General features: G+C 39.7%; 1 protein-coding gene across 1 annotated transcript in view; it reads right to left on the reverse strand.

The window, feature by feature from the left end:
- Positions 1 to 16,287, reverse strand: part of LOC128650180 (methanethiol oxidase-like) — a 167,696-nt gene extending 151,409 nt beyond the window's left edge. The window contains exon 1 of the mRNA XM_053703924.1: positions 16,196 to 16,287. Within this exon, the coding sequence (XP_053559899.1) occupies positions 16,196 to 16,220 (25 nt within the window). The 5' untranslated portion in view covers positions 16,221 to 16,287. The remainder of the gene's footprint in view (positions 1 to 16,195) is intronic.
- Between the last annotated feature and the right edge of the window lie 928 nt (positions 16,288 to 17,215).

Genomic DNA, 17,215 nt, shown 5'->3' on the forward strand with positions numbered 1-17,215 from the left:
ATACCATTTTTTTCGCCATTAAATGGACTTTCTAAAGATACCATTATTTTCATCATATCCTATAATTTACTATAAAAAAATTATAAAATATGAGGAAAAAATGGAAAAAAACACACTTTTTTTAAATTTGACCCCCAAAATCTGTTACTCATCTACAACCACCAAAAAACACCCATGCTAAATAGTTTCTAAATTTTGTCCTGAGTTTAGAAATACCCAATGTTTACATGTTCTTTGCTTTTTTGCAAGTTATAGGGCCATAAATACAAGTAGCACTTTGCTATTTCCAAACCATTTTTTTTTTTTCAAAATTAGCGCTAGTTACATTGGAACACTGATATCTGTCAGGAATCCCTGAACAGCCATTGACATGTACATATTTTTTTTTAGAAGACATCCCAAAGTATTGATCTAGGCCCATTTTGGTATATTTCATGCCACCATTTCACCACCAAATGCGATCAAATAAAAAAAATTGTTCACTTTTTTCACAAATTTTTTCACAAACATAAGGTTTCTCACTGAAATTATTTACAAATAGCTTGTGCAATAATTTATGGCATAAATGGTTGTACATTTTTCTCTGGGATCCCCTTTGTTCAGAAATAGCAGACTTATATGGCTTTGACGTTGCTTTTTGATAATTAGAAGGCCGCTAAATCCCACTGCGCACCACACGTGTATTATGTCCAGCAGTGAAGGGGTTAATTAGGGAGCATGTAGGGAGCTTTTTGGGGTAATTTTAGCTTTAGTGTAGTGTAGTAGACAACCCTAAGTATTGATCTAGGCCCATCTTGGCATATTTCATGCCACCATTTCACCGCCAAATGCGATCAAATAAAAAAAAAAACGTTACATTTTTCCAAATTTTAGGTTTCTCACTGAAATAATTTACAAATATTTTGTGCAATTATGGCACAAATGGTTGTAAATGCTTCTCTGGGATCCCCTTTTTTCAGAAATAGCAGACATATATGGCTTTGGTATTGCTTTTTGGTAATTAGAAGGCCGCTAAATGCCGCTGCGCACCACACGTGTATTATGCTCAGCAGTGCAGGGGTTAATTAGGGAGCTTGTAGGGTTAATTTTAGCTTTAGTGTAGTGAAGACGACAACCCCAAGTATTGATCTAGGCCCATTTTGGTATATTTCATGCCACCATTTCACCGCCAAATGCGATCAAATTAAAAAAAATAGTCAACTTTTTCACAAACTTTAGGTTTCTCACTGAAATTATTTACAAACAGCTTGTGCAATTATGGCACAAATGGTTGTAAATGCTTCTCTGGGATCCCCTTTGTTCAGAAATAGCAGACATATATGGCTTTGGCGTTGCTTTTTGGTAGTTAGAAGGCCACTAAATGCAACTGCGCACAACACATGAATTATGCCCAGCAGTGAAGTTGTTAATTAGGTAGCTTGTAGGGAGCTTGCAGGGTTAATTTTAGCTTTAGTGTAGAGATCAGCTTCCCACCTGACACATCAGACCCCCGTGATCCCTCCCAAAGAGCTCTCTTCCCTCCCCACCCCACAATTGTCCCCGCCATCTTAAGTACTGGCAGAAAGTCTGCCAGTACTAAAATAAAAGGTATCTTTTTTTTTAAATATATTCTTTTAGCATATTTACATATGCTGTTGTGTAGGATCCCCCCCCTTAGCCCCCAACCTCCCTGATCCCCCCAAAACAGCTTCCTAACCTTCCCCCTCTGTCTTATTTGGGGCCATATTGGGTATTTAGAAATGTTAGGTGATTTATGCCCTTTATGGATTAAAACCAGACTCTGCATCAACTATGTAATTTTCCATGGGAGTTTTGCCATGGATCCCCCTCCGGCATGCCACAGTCCAGGTGTTAGTCCCCTTGAAACAACTTTTCCATCACTATTGTGGCCAGAAAGAGTCCCTGTGGGTTTTAAAATTCGCCTGCCTATTGAAGTCTATGGCGGGTCTCCCGTTCGTGAACGTTTGCGGAAGTTTGCGTTCGCCGTTCGCGAACGCAAACTTTTAGGTTCGCGACATCACTATTTGTTATATATCTAATTACCTGTCAATGTTGTCTTTTACAATATGTAGGGATCACCACCAGAACTTTGAAAGAAAGAATTAGACAACATCTCCTATCTTTAGAAGAAAAAGAAGCTAAGACTCCGGTAGCTAAACACTAAACATTTTATACTACATGGCAAAGGAACCAAATATTTCTCATTTATTGGTATAGATAGTGTACAAAAAACAGCTAGAGGGGGAAATAGAACTGATCTATTACTAAAGAGAGAAGTATTTTGGATAATAGAATTTAATACTAGAGTCCCCTATGGGATTAAAAAGAGACTAAATGTGGATGCATTTATTCATTAACCCCTTAATGACTGAGGACGTGCAGGGTACGTCCTCAGAAAAAAGGCAGTTAACGCCTGAGGACGTACCCTGCACGTCCTCGGTGTGGAAAGCAGCTGGAAGCGATCCTGCTCGCTTCCAGCTGCTTTCCGGTTATTGCAGTGATGCCTCGATATGGAGGCATCCTGCAATAACCTTCTACGGCCATCCGATGCAGAGAGAGCCACTCTGTGGCCCTCTCTGCACCGGACATCGATGGCCGGTATCGTTGGTGGGTGGGAGCCGGTGTGGGAGGTGGGTGGCGGCCATCGATGGCCCTGGTCATGTGGAGGGGGGCGGGATCGTGGGCGGGGGAGTCCGGGGGCGCGCGCGGGCGCGCGCACGTGCACGAGGGGGCGGGGGCGGGCGCGTGCACTGGGAGGGAGCGGGTGGGAACCGCTACACTACAGAAAAATGTGTCCCAAAACAAAATAAAAGTGGGACTTAGAATGTAAAAAAAAACCTTAGGAGTCATTTAGGTGGTGGGGGTTGGTCCGTGGGGGACCGTGGGGTGCCCTGCAAAAAAAATAAAAAAAAATAAAAAAATAAACATTTGTTTGTGTGCAAACTGGGTACTGGCAGACAGCTGCCAGTACCCAAGATGGCCCCCAATAAGGCAGAGGGGGAGGCTTAGAGAGCTGTTTTGGGGGGATCAGGGAGGTTGGGGGCTAAGGGGGGATCCTAAACACAGCATATGTAAATATGCTTTTTTTTTTCTTTTAGAAAAAAACAAAAAAAAACTTTTATTTTAGTACTGGCAGACTTTCTGCCAGTACTTAAGATGGCGGGGACAATTGTGGGGTGGGGGAGGGAAGGGAGCTGTTTGGGAGGGATCAGGGGGTGGGATGTGTCAGGTGGGAGGCTGATATCTACACTAAAGCTAAAATTAACCCTGCAAGCTCCCTACAAACTACCTAATTAACCCCTTCACTGCTAGCCATAATACACGTGTGATGCGCAGCAGCATTTAGCGACTTTCTAATTACCAAAAAGCAACGCCAAAGTCATATATGTCTGCTATTTCTGAACAAAGGACATCCCAGAGAAGCATTTACAACCATTTGTGCCATAATTGCACAAGCTGTTTGTAAATAATTTCAGTGAGAAACCTAAAATTGTGAAAAAATTAACGTTTTTTTTTATTTGATCGCATTTGGCGGTGAAATGGTGGCATGAAATATACCAAAATGGGCCTAGATCAATACTTGGGGTTGTCTACTACACTACACTAAAGCTAAAATTAACCCTAGAAGCTCCCTACATGCTCCCTAATTAACCCCTTCACTGCTGGGCATAATACACGTATTGTGCGCAGTGGCATTTAGCAGCCTTCTAATTACCAAAAAGCAAAGCCAAAGCCATATATGTCTGCTATTTCTGAACAAAGGGTATCCCAGAGAAGCATTTACAACCATTTATGCTATAATTACATAAGTTGTTTGTAAATAATTTCAGTGAGAAACCTAAAGTTTGTGAAAAAAATTGTGAAAAAGTGAACAATTTTCTTTATTTGATCGCATTTGGCGGTGAAATGGTGGCATGAAATATACCAAAATGGGCCTAGATCAATACTTTGGGATGTCTTCTAAAAAAAAATATATACATGTCAATGGATATTCAGGGATTCCTGAAAGATATTAGTGTTCCAATGTAACTAGCGCTAATTTTGAAAAAAAGTGGTTTTGAAATAGCAAAGTGCTACTTGTATTTATGGCCCTATAACTTGCAAAAAAAGCAAAGAACATGTAAACATTGGGTATTTCTAAACTCAGGACAAAATTTAGAAACTATTTAGCATGGGTGTTTTTTGGTGGTTGTAGATGTGTAACAGATTTTGGGGGTCAAAGTTAGAAAAAGTGTGTTTTTTTCCATTTTTTCCTCATATTTTATAATTTTTTTTATAGTAAATTATAAGATATGATGAAAATAATGGTATCTTTAGAAAGTCCATTTAATGGCGATAAAAACGGTATATAATATGTGTGGGTACAGTAAATGAGTAAGAGGAAAATTACAGCTAAACACAAACACCTCAAAAATGTAAAAATAGCCTTGGTCCCAAACGGACAGAAAATGGAAAAGTGCTGCGGTCATTAAGGGGTTAATATACATCTAGCTCTAAATTAATATGGATTGGTATTTACTGTATTCTTAATTCTGAGATGTGGCTACATTTATTTGCAGATATATATCTATATATATCTTTCAAATAAGCATAAGTCCGGTATGGATACCACAAAGTAATGTTAGAGTAAAAAATAAAGCAATAAATGATGTACATAAAGTGCTAAAATCGGGTAGTCCGATACCCTATAACAATACCGTGACGCGTTTCAAAGGATGCAGATTCTCCTCCTTCCTCAGATTTTAGCACTTTACGTACATCATTTATTGCTTTATTTTTTACTCTAACATTACTTTGTGGTATCCATACCAGACTTATGCTTATTTGAAATCATTGTTTGCAACAAATTGGAAACACTATACTGTGCATCTCCAAAAGGACAATTTGTACATTCATTGTTGTTAACATACCTCAAAGTGTTTGAGGACATCACATTATATACCAAGACTGCACACTCCAAGAGGCGACGAGCACCTCCACTCACGAAGTTTGGGAGACTACCATTGGAGGAACCAAATCCCCACATACTCCAAGAGGTGGATGAAACCATAGAAGCATACACTGGTATCCAGAATTAATCTACCACAAAGAACCAAGCATACCTTCCAGTGCGGCAACTTACCTCATACGATTGAGGTAAATTCTGGTAAGGGTATTCATTACACTTAAAGCATAAAATGGACTTCCATTGACATTGTCTATATCCTAGGAATATTGGTTATCCATATCACTGATATTGTATACACATACATATCAACTACATACTACTCTGTTTTTATAAGGACTTGAGAGCGCTGTTAACCCCTTGTGTATTCATTGTTACTTTTACATAATTGGGGTTTACCCCTCTAATGTCTTATGCCTAGATTTAGAGTTTTGCGTTAGAATGGGTGCGTTAGCTGCTCGTGTCTTTTTTCCCCCGCAGCTTTTAAACAACGTTGGTATTTAGAGTTCTCTGAAGGGTTGCGTTAGGCTCCAAAAAGGGAGCGTAGAGCAAAATTTACCGCCACTGCAACTCTCAATACCAGCGTTGCTTACGGACGCGGCCAGCTTCAAAAACGTGCTCCTGCACGATTCCCCCATAGGAAACAATGGGGCACTTTGAGCTGGAAAAGAACCTGCAAAAAAGCAGCGTTCAGCTCCTAACGCAGCCCCATTGTTTCCTATGGGGAAACACTTCCTAAGTCTGCACCTAACACCCTAACATGAACCCCGAGTCTAAACACCCCTAACCTTACACTTATTAACCCCTAATCTGCCACCCCCGCTATCGCTGACCCCTGCATAATATTTTTAACCCCTAATCTGCTGCTCCGTACACCGCCATAACCTACGTTATCCCTATGTACCCCTAATCTGCTGCCCCTAACACCGCCAACCCCTATATTATATTTATTACCTCCTAATCTGCCCCCCCCCCCCCCAACGTCGCCGCTACCTACCTACACTTATTAACCCCTAATCTGCCAACCGGACCTCACGGCTACTATAATAAATGTATTAACCCCTAATCCGCCTCACTCATGACTCAAAAACCCTATAATAAATAGTATTAACCCCTAATCTGTCCTCCCTAACATCGTCGACACCTAACTCCAAGTATTAACCCCTAATCTGCTGGCAGGACCTCGCCGCTACTATAATAAATGTATTAACCCCTAAAGCTAAGTCTAACCCTAACCCTAACACCCCCCTAAATTAAATATAATTTAAATCTAACGAAATAAAATACATCTTATTAAATAAATTAATCCTATTTAAAGCTAAATACTTACCTGTAACATAAACCCTAATATAGCTACAATATAACGAATAATTATATTGTTGCTATTTTAGGATTTATATTTATTTTACAGGCAACTTTGTATTTATTTTAGTTAGGTACAATAGCTATTAAATAGTTAATAACTATTTAATAGCTACATAGTTAAAATAATAATGCCAGCTGTGTGGCTGTGCTGGCATTGTGTATGGTTGCCTAGCAACAGTCGCCGTAACAGCGGTATTAGTTATTGGCTGGACACATTAGTGTTTAACAACTTATCTGCATATTATGAGTTTTTTGCTGTCCCTATACAGAGTGTCATGTGATATCCGGACACCTCCTCTGCATGCCATTACTTGTTCTATATCGCCATACACCGCAACTTAACATTTAGGTATACCTGATACGCTTACTAATAATGTATGTTTACATCATATTAATATAGGAATTTCCATCAGTTACCATTTCAGTGTACTTGTGCTCTGTGCTTTTAATATTTTATGTTATCACTGTTGTTTTATTTTCACATTGTTTTACGACTTTTGACTTGGTGACTCTTTTGAACCTCCAGGGCCTCTGTATTTACTCTTGCGCATGCGCAGTTGCGCTAGGAGGACGCCACAGACCCTGGTAGGATCGTCACCAGGTAAACATTTAAATAGTTCACTATATCACTTGTTTGGTAAGGTCTGAGGACGGGGGTGACCCCGAAAACGTTAATCTAAGTAAAGTTATTATACTATATCACACGGAGAATATATATACCAAAAAATAAAAATATATAAATATAAAAGACATATTACAATCACTTGACTTGTTTTAGTGAATGGGTTCATTTTGCTTTGTTTCAGAGAAAACTCAATCCATGCATATAATAAAATGCACATCTGACCCTAGATTACTATTGTGTTTAAACCCTGAGCAGAATAACGCTGGTTAGCCAATCAGGAACAGCAATTGCTCAGTCACACATCACTGGCAATGTCCTGTGTAGGAGCTTCAATGCTTGCATTTCCTGAGAAGGATTTTACCTATGAGATAAACCCTTTAAGGCGGTTGAACACATGGTTAGCTAGGATCAATAATGCAAAAATTACATGTTCTAAAATGCAATGTCACAATTAGTATGTCCCTGACTCATATAAGTGTTTCCCAATCATTTCTCTTAGGAAAAACTTTCATGTATTTTTAAAATGAAAACACTGTGAACTAAGACTAATTGACAATTCTGTATTTCTTAAATTCATTTTGTGTAACATTCTCATTAGATGACCTGACTATCCCCTGGGTATACATTCATCATATCCTGCTTGAGTATCAAGTGAGACAATGATGTAGACTAGTGATGTCGCGAACCTAAAAACTTGGGTTTGCGAACAACGGACGTGAACCTCCGCAAAAGTTTGCGAACTGGCGAACCGGGCAAACCGCCATAGACTTCAATAGGCAGGCAAATTTTAAAACCCACAGGGACTCTTTCTGGCCACAATAGTGATGGAAAAGTTGTTTCAAGGGCACTAACACCTGGACTGTGGCATGCCGGAGGGGGATCCATGGCAAAACTCCCATGGAAAATTACATAGTTGATGCAGAGTCTGGTTTTAATCCATAAAGGGCATAAATCACCTAACATTCCTAAATTGTTTGGAATAACATGCTTTAAAACATCAGGTATGATGTTGTATCGATCTGGTAGTGAAAGGGTTACACCCGCTTCACAGTGCACAGTGTAGGTGATATACCTGCCCTGACCATGCTTTGCAGACCAGGTATCAGTGGTCATATGGACCCTTGCCCCAACACTGTGTGCCAGACATGCCATTATAGCAGACTTATATGGCTTTGGCGTTGCTTTTTGGTAATTAGAAGGCTGCTAAATGCCACTGCGCACCACGCGTGTTTTATGCCCAGCAGTGAAGGGGTTAATTAGGGAGCATGTAGGGAGCTTGTAGAGTTAATTTTAGCTTAAGTGTAGTGTAGTAGACAACCCAAAGTATTGATCTAGGCCCTTTTTGGTATATTTCATGCCACCATTTCACCGCCAAATGCGATCAAATAAAAAAAAATTGTTCACTTTTTCACAAACTTTAGGTTTCTCACGGAAATTATTTACAAACAACTTATGCAATTATGGCATGCATGATTGTAAATGCTTCTCTGGGATCCCCTTTGTTCAGATATAGCAGACTTATATGGCTTTGGCGTTGCTTTTTGGTAATTAGAAGGCTGCTAAATGCCACTGCGCACCACACGTGTTTTATGCCCAGCAGTGAAGGGGTTAATTAGGGAGCATGTAGGCAGCTTGTAGAGTTAATTTTAGCTTAAGTGTAGCGTAGTATACAACCCAAAGTATTGATCTAGGCCCATTTTGGTATATTTAATGCCACCATTTCACCGCCAAATGCGATCAAATAAAAAAAATTGTTCACTTTTTCACAAACTTTAGGTTTCTCACAGAAATTATTTACAAACAACTTATGCAATTATGGCATGCATGATTGTAAATGCTTCTCTGGGATCCCCTTTGTTCCGAAATAGCAGACTTATATGGCTTTGGCGTTGCTTTTTGGTAATTAGAAGGCTGCTAAATGCCACTGCGCACCACACGTGTTTTATGCCCAGCAGTGAAGGGGTTAATTAGGGAGCATGTAGGCAGCTTGTAGAGTTAATTTTTGCTTAAGTGTAGTGTAGTAGACAACCCAAATTATTGATCTAGGCCCATTTTGGTATATTTAATGCCACCATTTCACCGCCAAATGCGATCAAATTAAAAAAAAAAAAAAAAAAAATCGCAATTTTAGGTTTCTCACAGAAATTATTTACAAACAGCTTGTGCAATTATGGCACAAATGGTTGTAAATGCTTCTCTGGGATCCCCTTTGTTCAGAAATAGCAGACATATATGACTTTGGCGTTGCTTTCTGATAATTAGAAGGCCGCTAAATGCTGCTGCACATCACATTTGTATTATGGCTAGCAGTGAAGGGGTTAATTAGGTAGTTTGTAGGTAGCTTGCAGGGTTAATTTTAGCTTTAGTGTAGAGATCAGCCTCCCACCTGACCTGACACATCAGACCCCCTGATCCCTCCCAAACAGCTCCCTTCCCTCCCCCACCCCACAATTGTCCCCGCCATCTTAAGTACTGGCAGAAAGTCTGCCAGTACTAAAATAAAAGGTTTCTTTAATTTTTTTAATTTTTTATAGCATATTTACATATGCTGTGGTGTAGCATCCCTCATTAGCCCCCAAACTCCCTGATCCCCCCCAAAACAGCTCTCTCACCCTCTCCATCTGCCTTATTGGTGGCCATCTTGGGTACTGGCAGCTGTCTGCTATTATTTCACAGTCAAAAAAGTGTTGTTTTTTTTAAATGTACACTACTGTTACACCAGATATGAATGGAGGCACTGGGCAAGTGGGCACAGTATACGCTGTGAGCCTGACACACACGCTGGCAGGCAGGAAATTAGATTACACAGGGGAAAAAAAAGCAGACTAATGTTCTAGCCCTAAAAAGGGCTTTTAGGGTGCTGTCCTTGTAGCAGAGATCAGATGAGTCCTTCAGGACTGTAGTGGACACTGAATACACTAGCCTAGCTATCGATTACCCTATTAAATCAGCAGCAGCTACACTGTCCCTCCTCTCACTAAGAATGCAGCTTCCAAATGAATCTAAAATGGATGCTGTCAAGGAGGTGGGAGGGTCTGGGAGGGAGGGTCTGCTGCTGATTGGCTGGAATGTGTCTTCTGACTGTGAGGTACAGGGTCAAAGTTTACTCAATGATGACGAATAGGGGGCGGATCGAACATTGCATATGTTCGCCCGCCGAGGCGAACGCGAACATGCTATGTTCGCGACATCACTAATGTAAACAATGCAATTTACTGGAACATGGTAAATTCTGAATTTACTAATACAGGTCAGATGAACACCTTGCAAGCACAAGGGTATGGGTAGTTCTGGTGCCAGTACCATTACAGCTGGGACATGAAAGCAATCTAAATGCTGGCTGATTAAGCACAGAAGATATAATAAACAATGTAGTGCAAGCTTAGTAAGAGGCCAATGTAAAATAGAAGTGTGAATGCATGATGTGTTATTGAAGCAGGGTTTAGTTTAAGTGCTGGCTGTGTTTGCGGTACAGTGTAAGTGCAGAGGCTGTATAAATGTAGGTAGGGTACAGTGTAAGTGCTGGCTGTGTTTGCGGTACAGTGTAAGTGCTGGCTGTGTTTGCAGTACAGTGTAAGTGCAGAGGCTGTATGAATGTAGGTAGGGTACAGTGTAAGTGCTGGCTGTGTTTGCAGTACAGTGTAAGTGCAGAGGCTGTATGAATGTAGGTAGGATACAGTGTAAGCGCTGGCTGTGTTTGTGGTACAGTGTAAGTGCAGAGGCTGTATAAATGTAGGTAGGGTACAGTGTAAGTGCTGGCTGTGTTTGCGGTACAGTGTAAGTGCTGGCTGTGTTTGCAGTACAGTGTAAGTGCAGAGGCTGTATGAATGTAGGTAGGGTACAGTGTAAGTGCTGGCTGTGTTTGCAGTACAGTGTAAGTGCAGAGGCTGTATGAATGTAGGTAGGATACAGTGTAAGCGCTGGCTGTGTTTGTGGTACAGTGTAAGTGCAGAGGCTGTATAAATGTAGGTAGGGTACAGTGTAAGTGCTGGCTGTGTTTGCGGTACAGTGTAAGTGCAGAGGCTGTAAGAATGTAGGTAGGGTACAGTGTAAGTGCTCCTGGCTGTGTTTGCAGTACAGTGTAAGTGCAGAGGCTGTATGAATGTAGGTAGGGTACAGTGTAAGTGCTGGCTGTGTTTGCGGTACAGTGTAAGTGCAGAGGCTGTATGAATGTAGGCAGGGTACAGTGTAAGTGCTGGCTGTGTTTGCAGTACAGTGTAAGTGCATTAGGGTACAGTGTAAGTGCTCCTGGCTGTGTTTGCGGTACAGTGTAAGTGCAGCAGAGGCTGTATGAATGTAAGCAGGGTACAGTGTAAGTGCTGGCTGTGCTTGCGGTACAGTGTAAGTGCAGTGGCTGTAAGAATGTAGGTAGGGTACAGTGTAAGTGCTGGCTGTGTTTGCGGTACAGTGTGAGGGCAGGCTGTGTGAATATAGGCAGGGTACAATATGAGTGCAGGTTGTGTGAATGTAGCCAGGATACAGTGTGAGCAGTGACATATTTAGGTTTTGTGTTGCCCTAGGCACTAAAATTCTGCTGCCCCCACCCCCACTCCCAGGTTTAAGGCCTTTTTTTAGACATAATGGGCGCGATCCGATATAGATCGTAGTTTGCTGCGCAAGCGAGGGAACCCGCGTCGCCCGCAGTTTCAGCTCGCAACTCGAGCTATCCCATATACGGCGCCGTCAGATGCTAAAGTGCCGTAAGTCTGACAAACCAGCGATGTCCAGAAATCTGCGCAAGTACAAATTTCTGGCGTCGCCAGTGACTTACGGCACGTTAGAAACTGCCGGCGCCTACAAAACCTGACTAAAGTCTAAATCACCCGCACTGTCTAACACGCCTCCTTAACATAGCCCGACACGTCTAACACGCCTCCCTAACATAGCCCGACACGTCTAACCCTCTATCCGCTATCCCCCCTCACTATCCTAACATTAAATATGTATTAACCCCTAAACCGCCGCTCCCAAACCCCGCCGCAACCTAATAAAGTTATTAACCCCTAAACCGCCACCAGCTATATTAAATCTATAACCCCCTAAAGTGAGCCCCTACCCCGCCGCTATCTATTTTAAAATTATTAACCCCTAATCTAATCCCCCTACACCGCCGCCAGCTATATTAACTATATTAACCCTAATTATATTAGGGTTAATATAGTTAATATAATTATTATATTATATATATTAACTATATTAACCCTAATTATATTAGGGTTAATATAGTTAATATCGTTTTATAATATATATATATATATATATATATATATATATATATATATATTAAGTATAACAACCCTATCTAACTCTAACGTCCCTAACTAAACTCTTATTAAAATAAATCTAATATTATTATTTAAAATATTCCTATTTAAATCTAAATACTTACCTATAAAATAAACCCTAAGATAGCTACAATATAATTAATAATTACATTATAGCTATGTTAGGGTTTATATTTATTTTACAGGTAAATTGATAATTATTTTAACTAGGCATAATAGCTATTAAATAGTTATTAACTATTTAATAGCTACCTAGTTAAAATAATTACCCAATTACCTGTAAAATAAATCCTAACCTAAGTTACAAATACACCTACACTATCAATAAATTAAATAAACTACAAATATCTATCTAAAAATACAATTAAATAAACTAAACTAAATTACAAAAAAAAAAACACTTAATTACAAAAATAAAAAAAAGATTACAAGATTTTTAAGCTAATTACACCTATTCTAAGCCCCCTAATAAAATAATAAAGCCCCCCAAAATAAAAAATTTCCCTACCATATTCTAAATTAAAAAAAAGTTCAAAGCTCTTTTACCTTACCAGCCCTTAAAAGGGCCTTTTGTGGGGGCATGCCCCAAAGAAAACTGCTCTTTTGCCTGAAAAAAAAACACAATACCACCCCCCAACATTACAACCCACCACCCACATACCCCTAATCTAACCCAAACCCCCCTTAAATAAACCTAACACTACCCCCCTGAAGTTCTCCCTACCTTGTATTCACCCAGCCGGGCCGAACTCCTCATCCGATCCGGGCGATGTCTTCCAGCAAGCGGCAGTGAAGTCTTCTTCCATCCGGGCGATGTCTAGAATCCTATCAGCAAATCGGAATTCGACGGACGCCATCTTGGATGACGTCATTTAAAGGAACCTCATTCGTCAGGAAGTCGTCGTGCCGGATGGATGCTCCGCGGCGGAGGAGCGAAGAAAGAAGATTGAAGATGCCGATTTGCTTGAAGACATCGCCAATGGAAGAAGACTCTCTGCCGTTTGCTTCAAGACATCGCCCGGATGGAAGAAGACTTCACTGCCGCTTGCTGGAAGACATTGCCCGGATCGGATGAGGAGTTCGGCCCGGCTGGGTGAATACAAGGTAGGGAGATCTTCAGGGGGGTAGTGTTAGGTTTATTTAAGGGGGGTTTGGGTTAGATTAGGGGTATGTGGGTGGTGGGTTGTAATGTTGGGGGGTGGTATTGTGTTTTTCTTTTCAGGCAAAAGAGCAGTTTTCTTTGGGGCATGCCCCCACAAAAGGCCCTTTTAAGGGCTGGTAAGGTAAAAGAGCTTTGAACTTTTTTTAATTTAGAATAGGGTAGGGAATTTTTTTATTTTGGGGGGCTGTATTATTTTATTAGGGGGCTTAGAATAGGTGTAATTAGCTTAAAAATCTTGTAATCTTTTTTTTATTTTTTGTAATTTAGTGTTTGTTTGTTTTTTGTAATTTAGTTTAGTTTATTTAATTGTATTTTTAGATAGATATTTGTAGTTTATTTAATTTATTGATAGTGTAGGTATATTTGTAACTTAGGTTAGGATTTATTTTACAGGTAATTGGGTAATTATTTTAACTAGGTAGCTATTAAATAGTTAATAACTATTTAATAGCTATTATACCTAGTTAAAATAATTAACAATTTACCTGTAAAATAAATATAAACCCTAACATAGCTACAATGTAATTATTAATTACATTGTAGCTATCTTAGAGTTTATTTTATAGGTAAGTATTTAGATTTAAATAGGAATATTTTAGTTTATAATATGAATTAGATTTATTTAATAAGAATTTAGTTAGGGTTGTTAGGGTTAGATAGAGTTAATATAGTTTATATAAATACTATAGTAACTATATTAACTATATTAATCCTAATATAATTAGGGTTAATATAGTTAATATATATAATATAATAACTATATTAACTATAATATACTTAGGGTTAATATAGATAATATAGCTGGCGGCGGGGTAGGTAGATTAAATTAGGGGTTAATAATTTTAATATAGATGGCGGCGGTGTAAGGGGTTCACATTAGGGGATAGATCAGTTAGATGGTGGCGGTTTTAGGGGCTCACAGTAGGGGGTTAGTTTATGTAGATGGCAGCGGTTTAGGGGTTAAATACTTTATTAGGGATTGCGGCGGGGGATCGCGGTTGACAGGGAGATAGACATTGCACATGCGTTAGGTGTTAGGTTTTATTTAGCAGATCGCGGTTGACAGGGAGATAGACATTGCGCATGCGTTAGGTGTTAGGTTTTATTTAGCAGATCGCGGTTGACAGGGAGATAGACATTGCGCATGCGTTAGGTGTTAGGTTTATTTTAGCAGCCAGTTTAGGGAGTTACGGGGCTCCAATAGTCAGCGTAAGGCTTCTTACGGCTGCTTTTTGTGGCGAGGTGAAAATGGAGTAAGATTTCTCCATTTTCGCCACGTAAGTCCTTACGCTGTATATTGGATACCAAACTGCGTGGGTTTGGTATACCTGCCTATGGCCCAAAAAACTACGGGCGACGGCAGAAATATATGCGCGTAACTTCTAGGTTACGCCGTATATAGGATACCAAACCCGCGCAAATATTGGCGTCGCCAGCTTTTGCGGGCGACAATTTTTATTGGATCGACCCCAATATTTTTGGGGCAGGGTGTGAAAACAAAAATGTCTTTTAGTAGATGTTCACCAGGGCTTGCATTCACTCTGGTCAGGTCACACACACACACACATATATATATATATATATGTTAGAGTCATTCAGAAAGGCACTCCATATACAAATGTAACAGCTTCCAGGGTGCACTTCAAAAAATGATCCAATGTATATACGTAGAAAAAAGGCACTCACTGGTTCAGATAAAACTTAACATTTAATAAATACTTAAGTTAAGAATGCATAACGTTTCGGAGGTATTCCACCTCCTTTTTCAAATGCATGATACAGACATTTTGGAAAATACAAAAAGCAGTATGCACATTTTTATATATATACATATATATATATACACACACACATATAAATATAAATATATAAATGCACACATATAAATATATATATATATATACACATACACACATATATATATACATATATATATATATATACATACATACATACACACACACATATATTATATTATATATATATATATATATACATACAATACTTAAACATGAGTGTATGGGAAAGTAATTCCCACACTAAAAGTTCCCTATATCCAGCACCAGAATCTAGGAAAAAAATCACCAATGAGCTAGTTATCCATACAGAGGGCAATGTCCCTTTAAACTCCACAAATTTCTATGCACAATTACTCACAATTATGTATATACTCCATATAAATCTTTGGAAATAACGACATAAAAAGAAATCACAATTGCAATATGTTTATATGAAATAACATCAAGAAAAATAAAGAACCGGTTTTGAAATATATTTAAAGCACGAGCGTGGGCCCAGTGCCCACTTATAAAGTTAATATTGGCCAATATTTGTATGCTGTAAGTATGTCTATGAAGGATAATGTATATCCAATTTACTTCCTTCAGACGTTACACTTTGATTGAAGCTGCAACATTTGTAACCATTAAAGGGGCTTGTACTTCGCTGCACAGGGTGGTTCTGATATTAACTTAAGAGTCAGATATTAGATGAAGTGGTGCGAACCAAAACTTATATAAATATATATATATATATATATATATGTGTGTGTGTGCGTGTGTGTGTATATATATATATATATATATATGTGTGTGTATATATATATATATATATATATATATAAATATATATATATATACTACTGCTACTAAGTCCCAGCCCCATGTCTGCTCCCCTTTCCCCACTCTTTTCAAAAGTGTCAGAAATAGCAGTAAAAGCTTGCTGGCGACACAGCATTCATTACTGACAATGCATTAAAGAAAGAAGACCAGCAGCAAAAAAAGAGACAGCATTTTTTAAGGTAATAAACATACCTCCCTTGTCGGCTGTCTTCTCCATACTGTGACAGCCCAACCCCCGCTGCTGCTACCTTCATTCACCACTATTAGTTCCGTGCGAGAGCAGACAGCCTCCAGCTGTCAAGTCAAGTCAAGTCAAGAATACTTGAGGAATTAAATGCCATATCCTCCTCTGTGGGAAGAATCACCATAATTTAACTATTTACATTCTTAAGTTTAATGTAAACCTTTAACTAAATTTCTAACAAAGAAATAAAACACAGACAACTTCTTGGTTATAAAACCTGCAGGTCACGTTTATTGTGGCAACACAGGAACCAAACGACCAGCATGAATAAACATGGACCAGGGTGGCGGCAATCAGGTACGTAGTAACCCATGCTAACAAGATGGGCAGTACCAGGGCGCAGGAGAGGAAGCAGAGCGTAGCTCAATACTGGAAAGGCTTAGGGAGTTCTCGGCTTCGAATCACACGGGCAGGGAACACCACAGACACGCGTCTGAGGACTTCACCCCTGGCCGGAAGTAGCAGTCACTCTACCACGATCACATCCTGCCCCGGGACACTGTCCACCCGCTAGCCCAGGGTGCAAACCCACCACTCCGTACCAGTAGGACCAGGGTCAATAAGGTGCAAACCACATTGAACACCTGGGGAGCTGAAACTTAACGTCCTCGGGCTTACAGAAATAGGCTGGCTAGCCCTCATCATGCCTTGGACACCCCTAATCCTAGGGACCACCAAAGAGATGAATCCCCCTAACGATTGCCGCCTAAAACAATAAAAAGGGAGAGACAGGGTGAGGAAAACTTTGAAGAAACCAGCAGAAAGAGGACTTGTGCTTCCTGTACAGGGCTTAAAAAGGTAAGCTGGAACCCCTCCTCTCTATCTGCAACATTGTTTCACACACACAACAGAGCACTCCCACTCCTCCGTCTTGGCCTTAATACTTATGTGCATTCCAGGCAATTTTCCTTACATTTCCTTTATTACCATTAAATTATTACATGTGTTTCCAAAGTAATATGTTACAA

The sequence above is a fragment of the Bombina bombina genome, chromosome 1 (assembly GCF_027579735.1).
Source record: "Bombina bombina isolate aBomBom1 chromosome 1, aBomBom1.pri, whole genome shotgun sequence".
Lineage (NCBI taxonomy): Eukaryota > Metazoa > Chordata > Amphibia > Anura > Bombinatoridae > Bombina > Bombina bombina.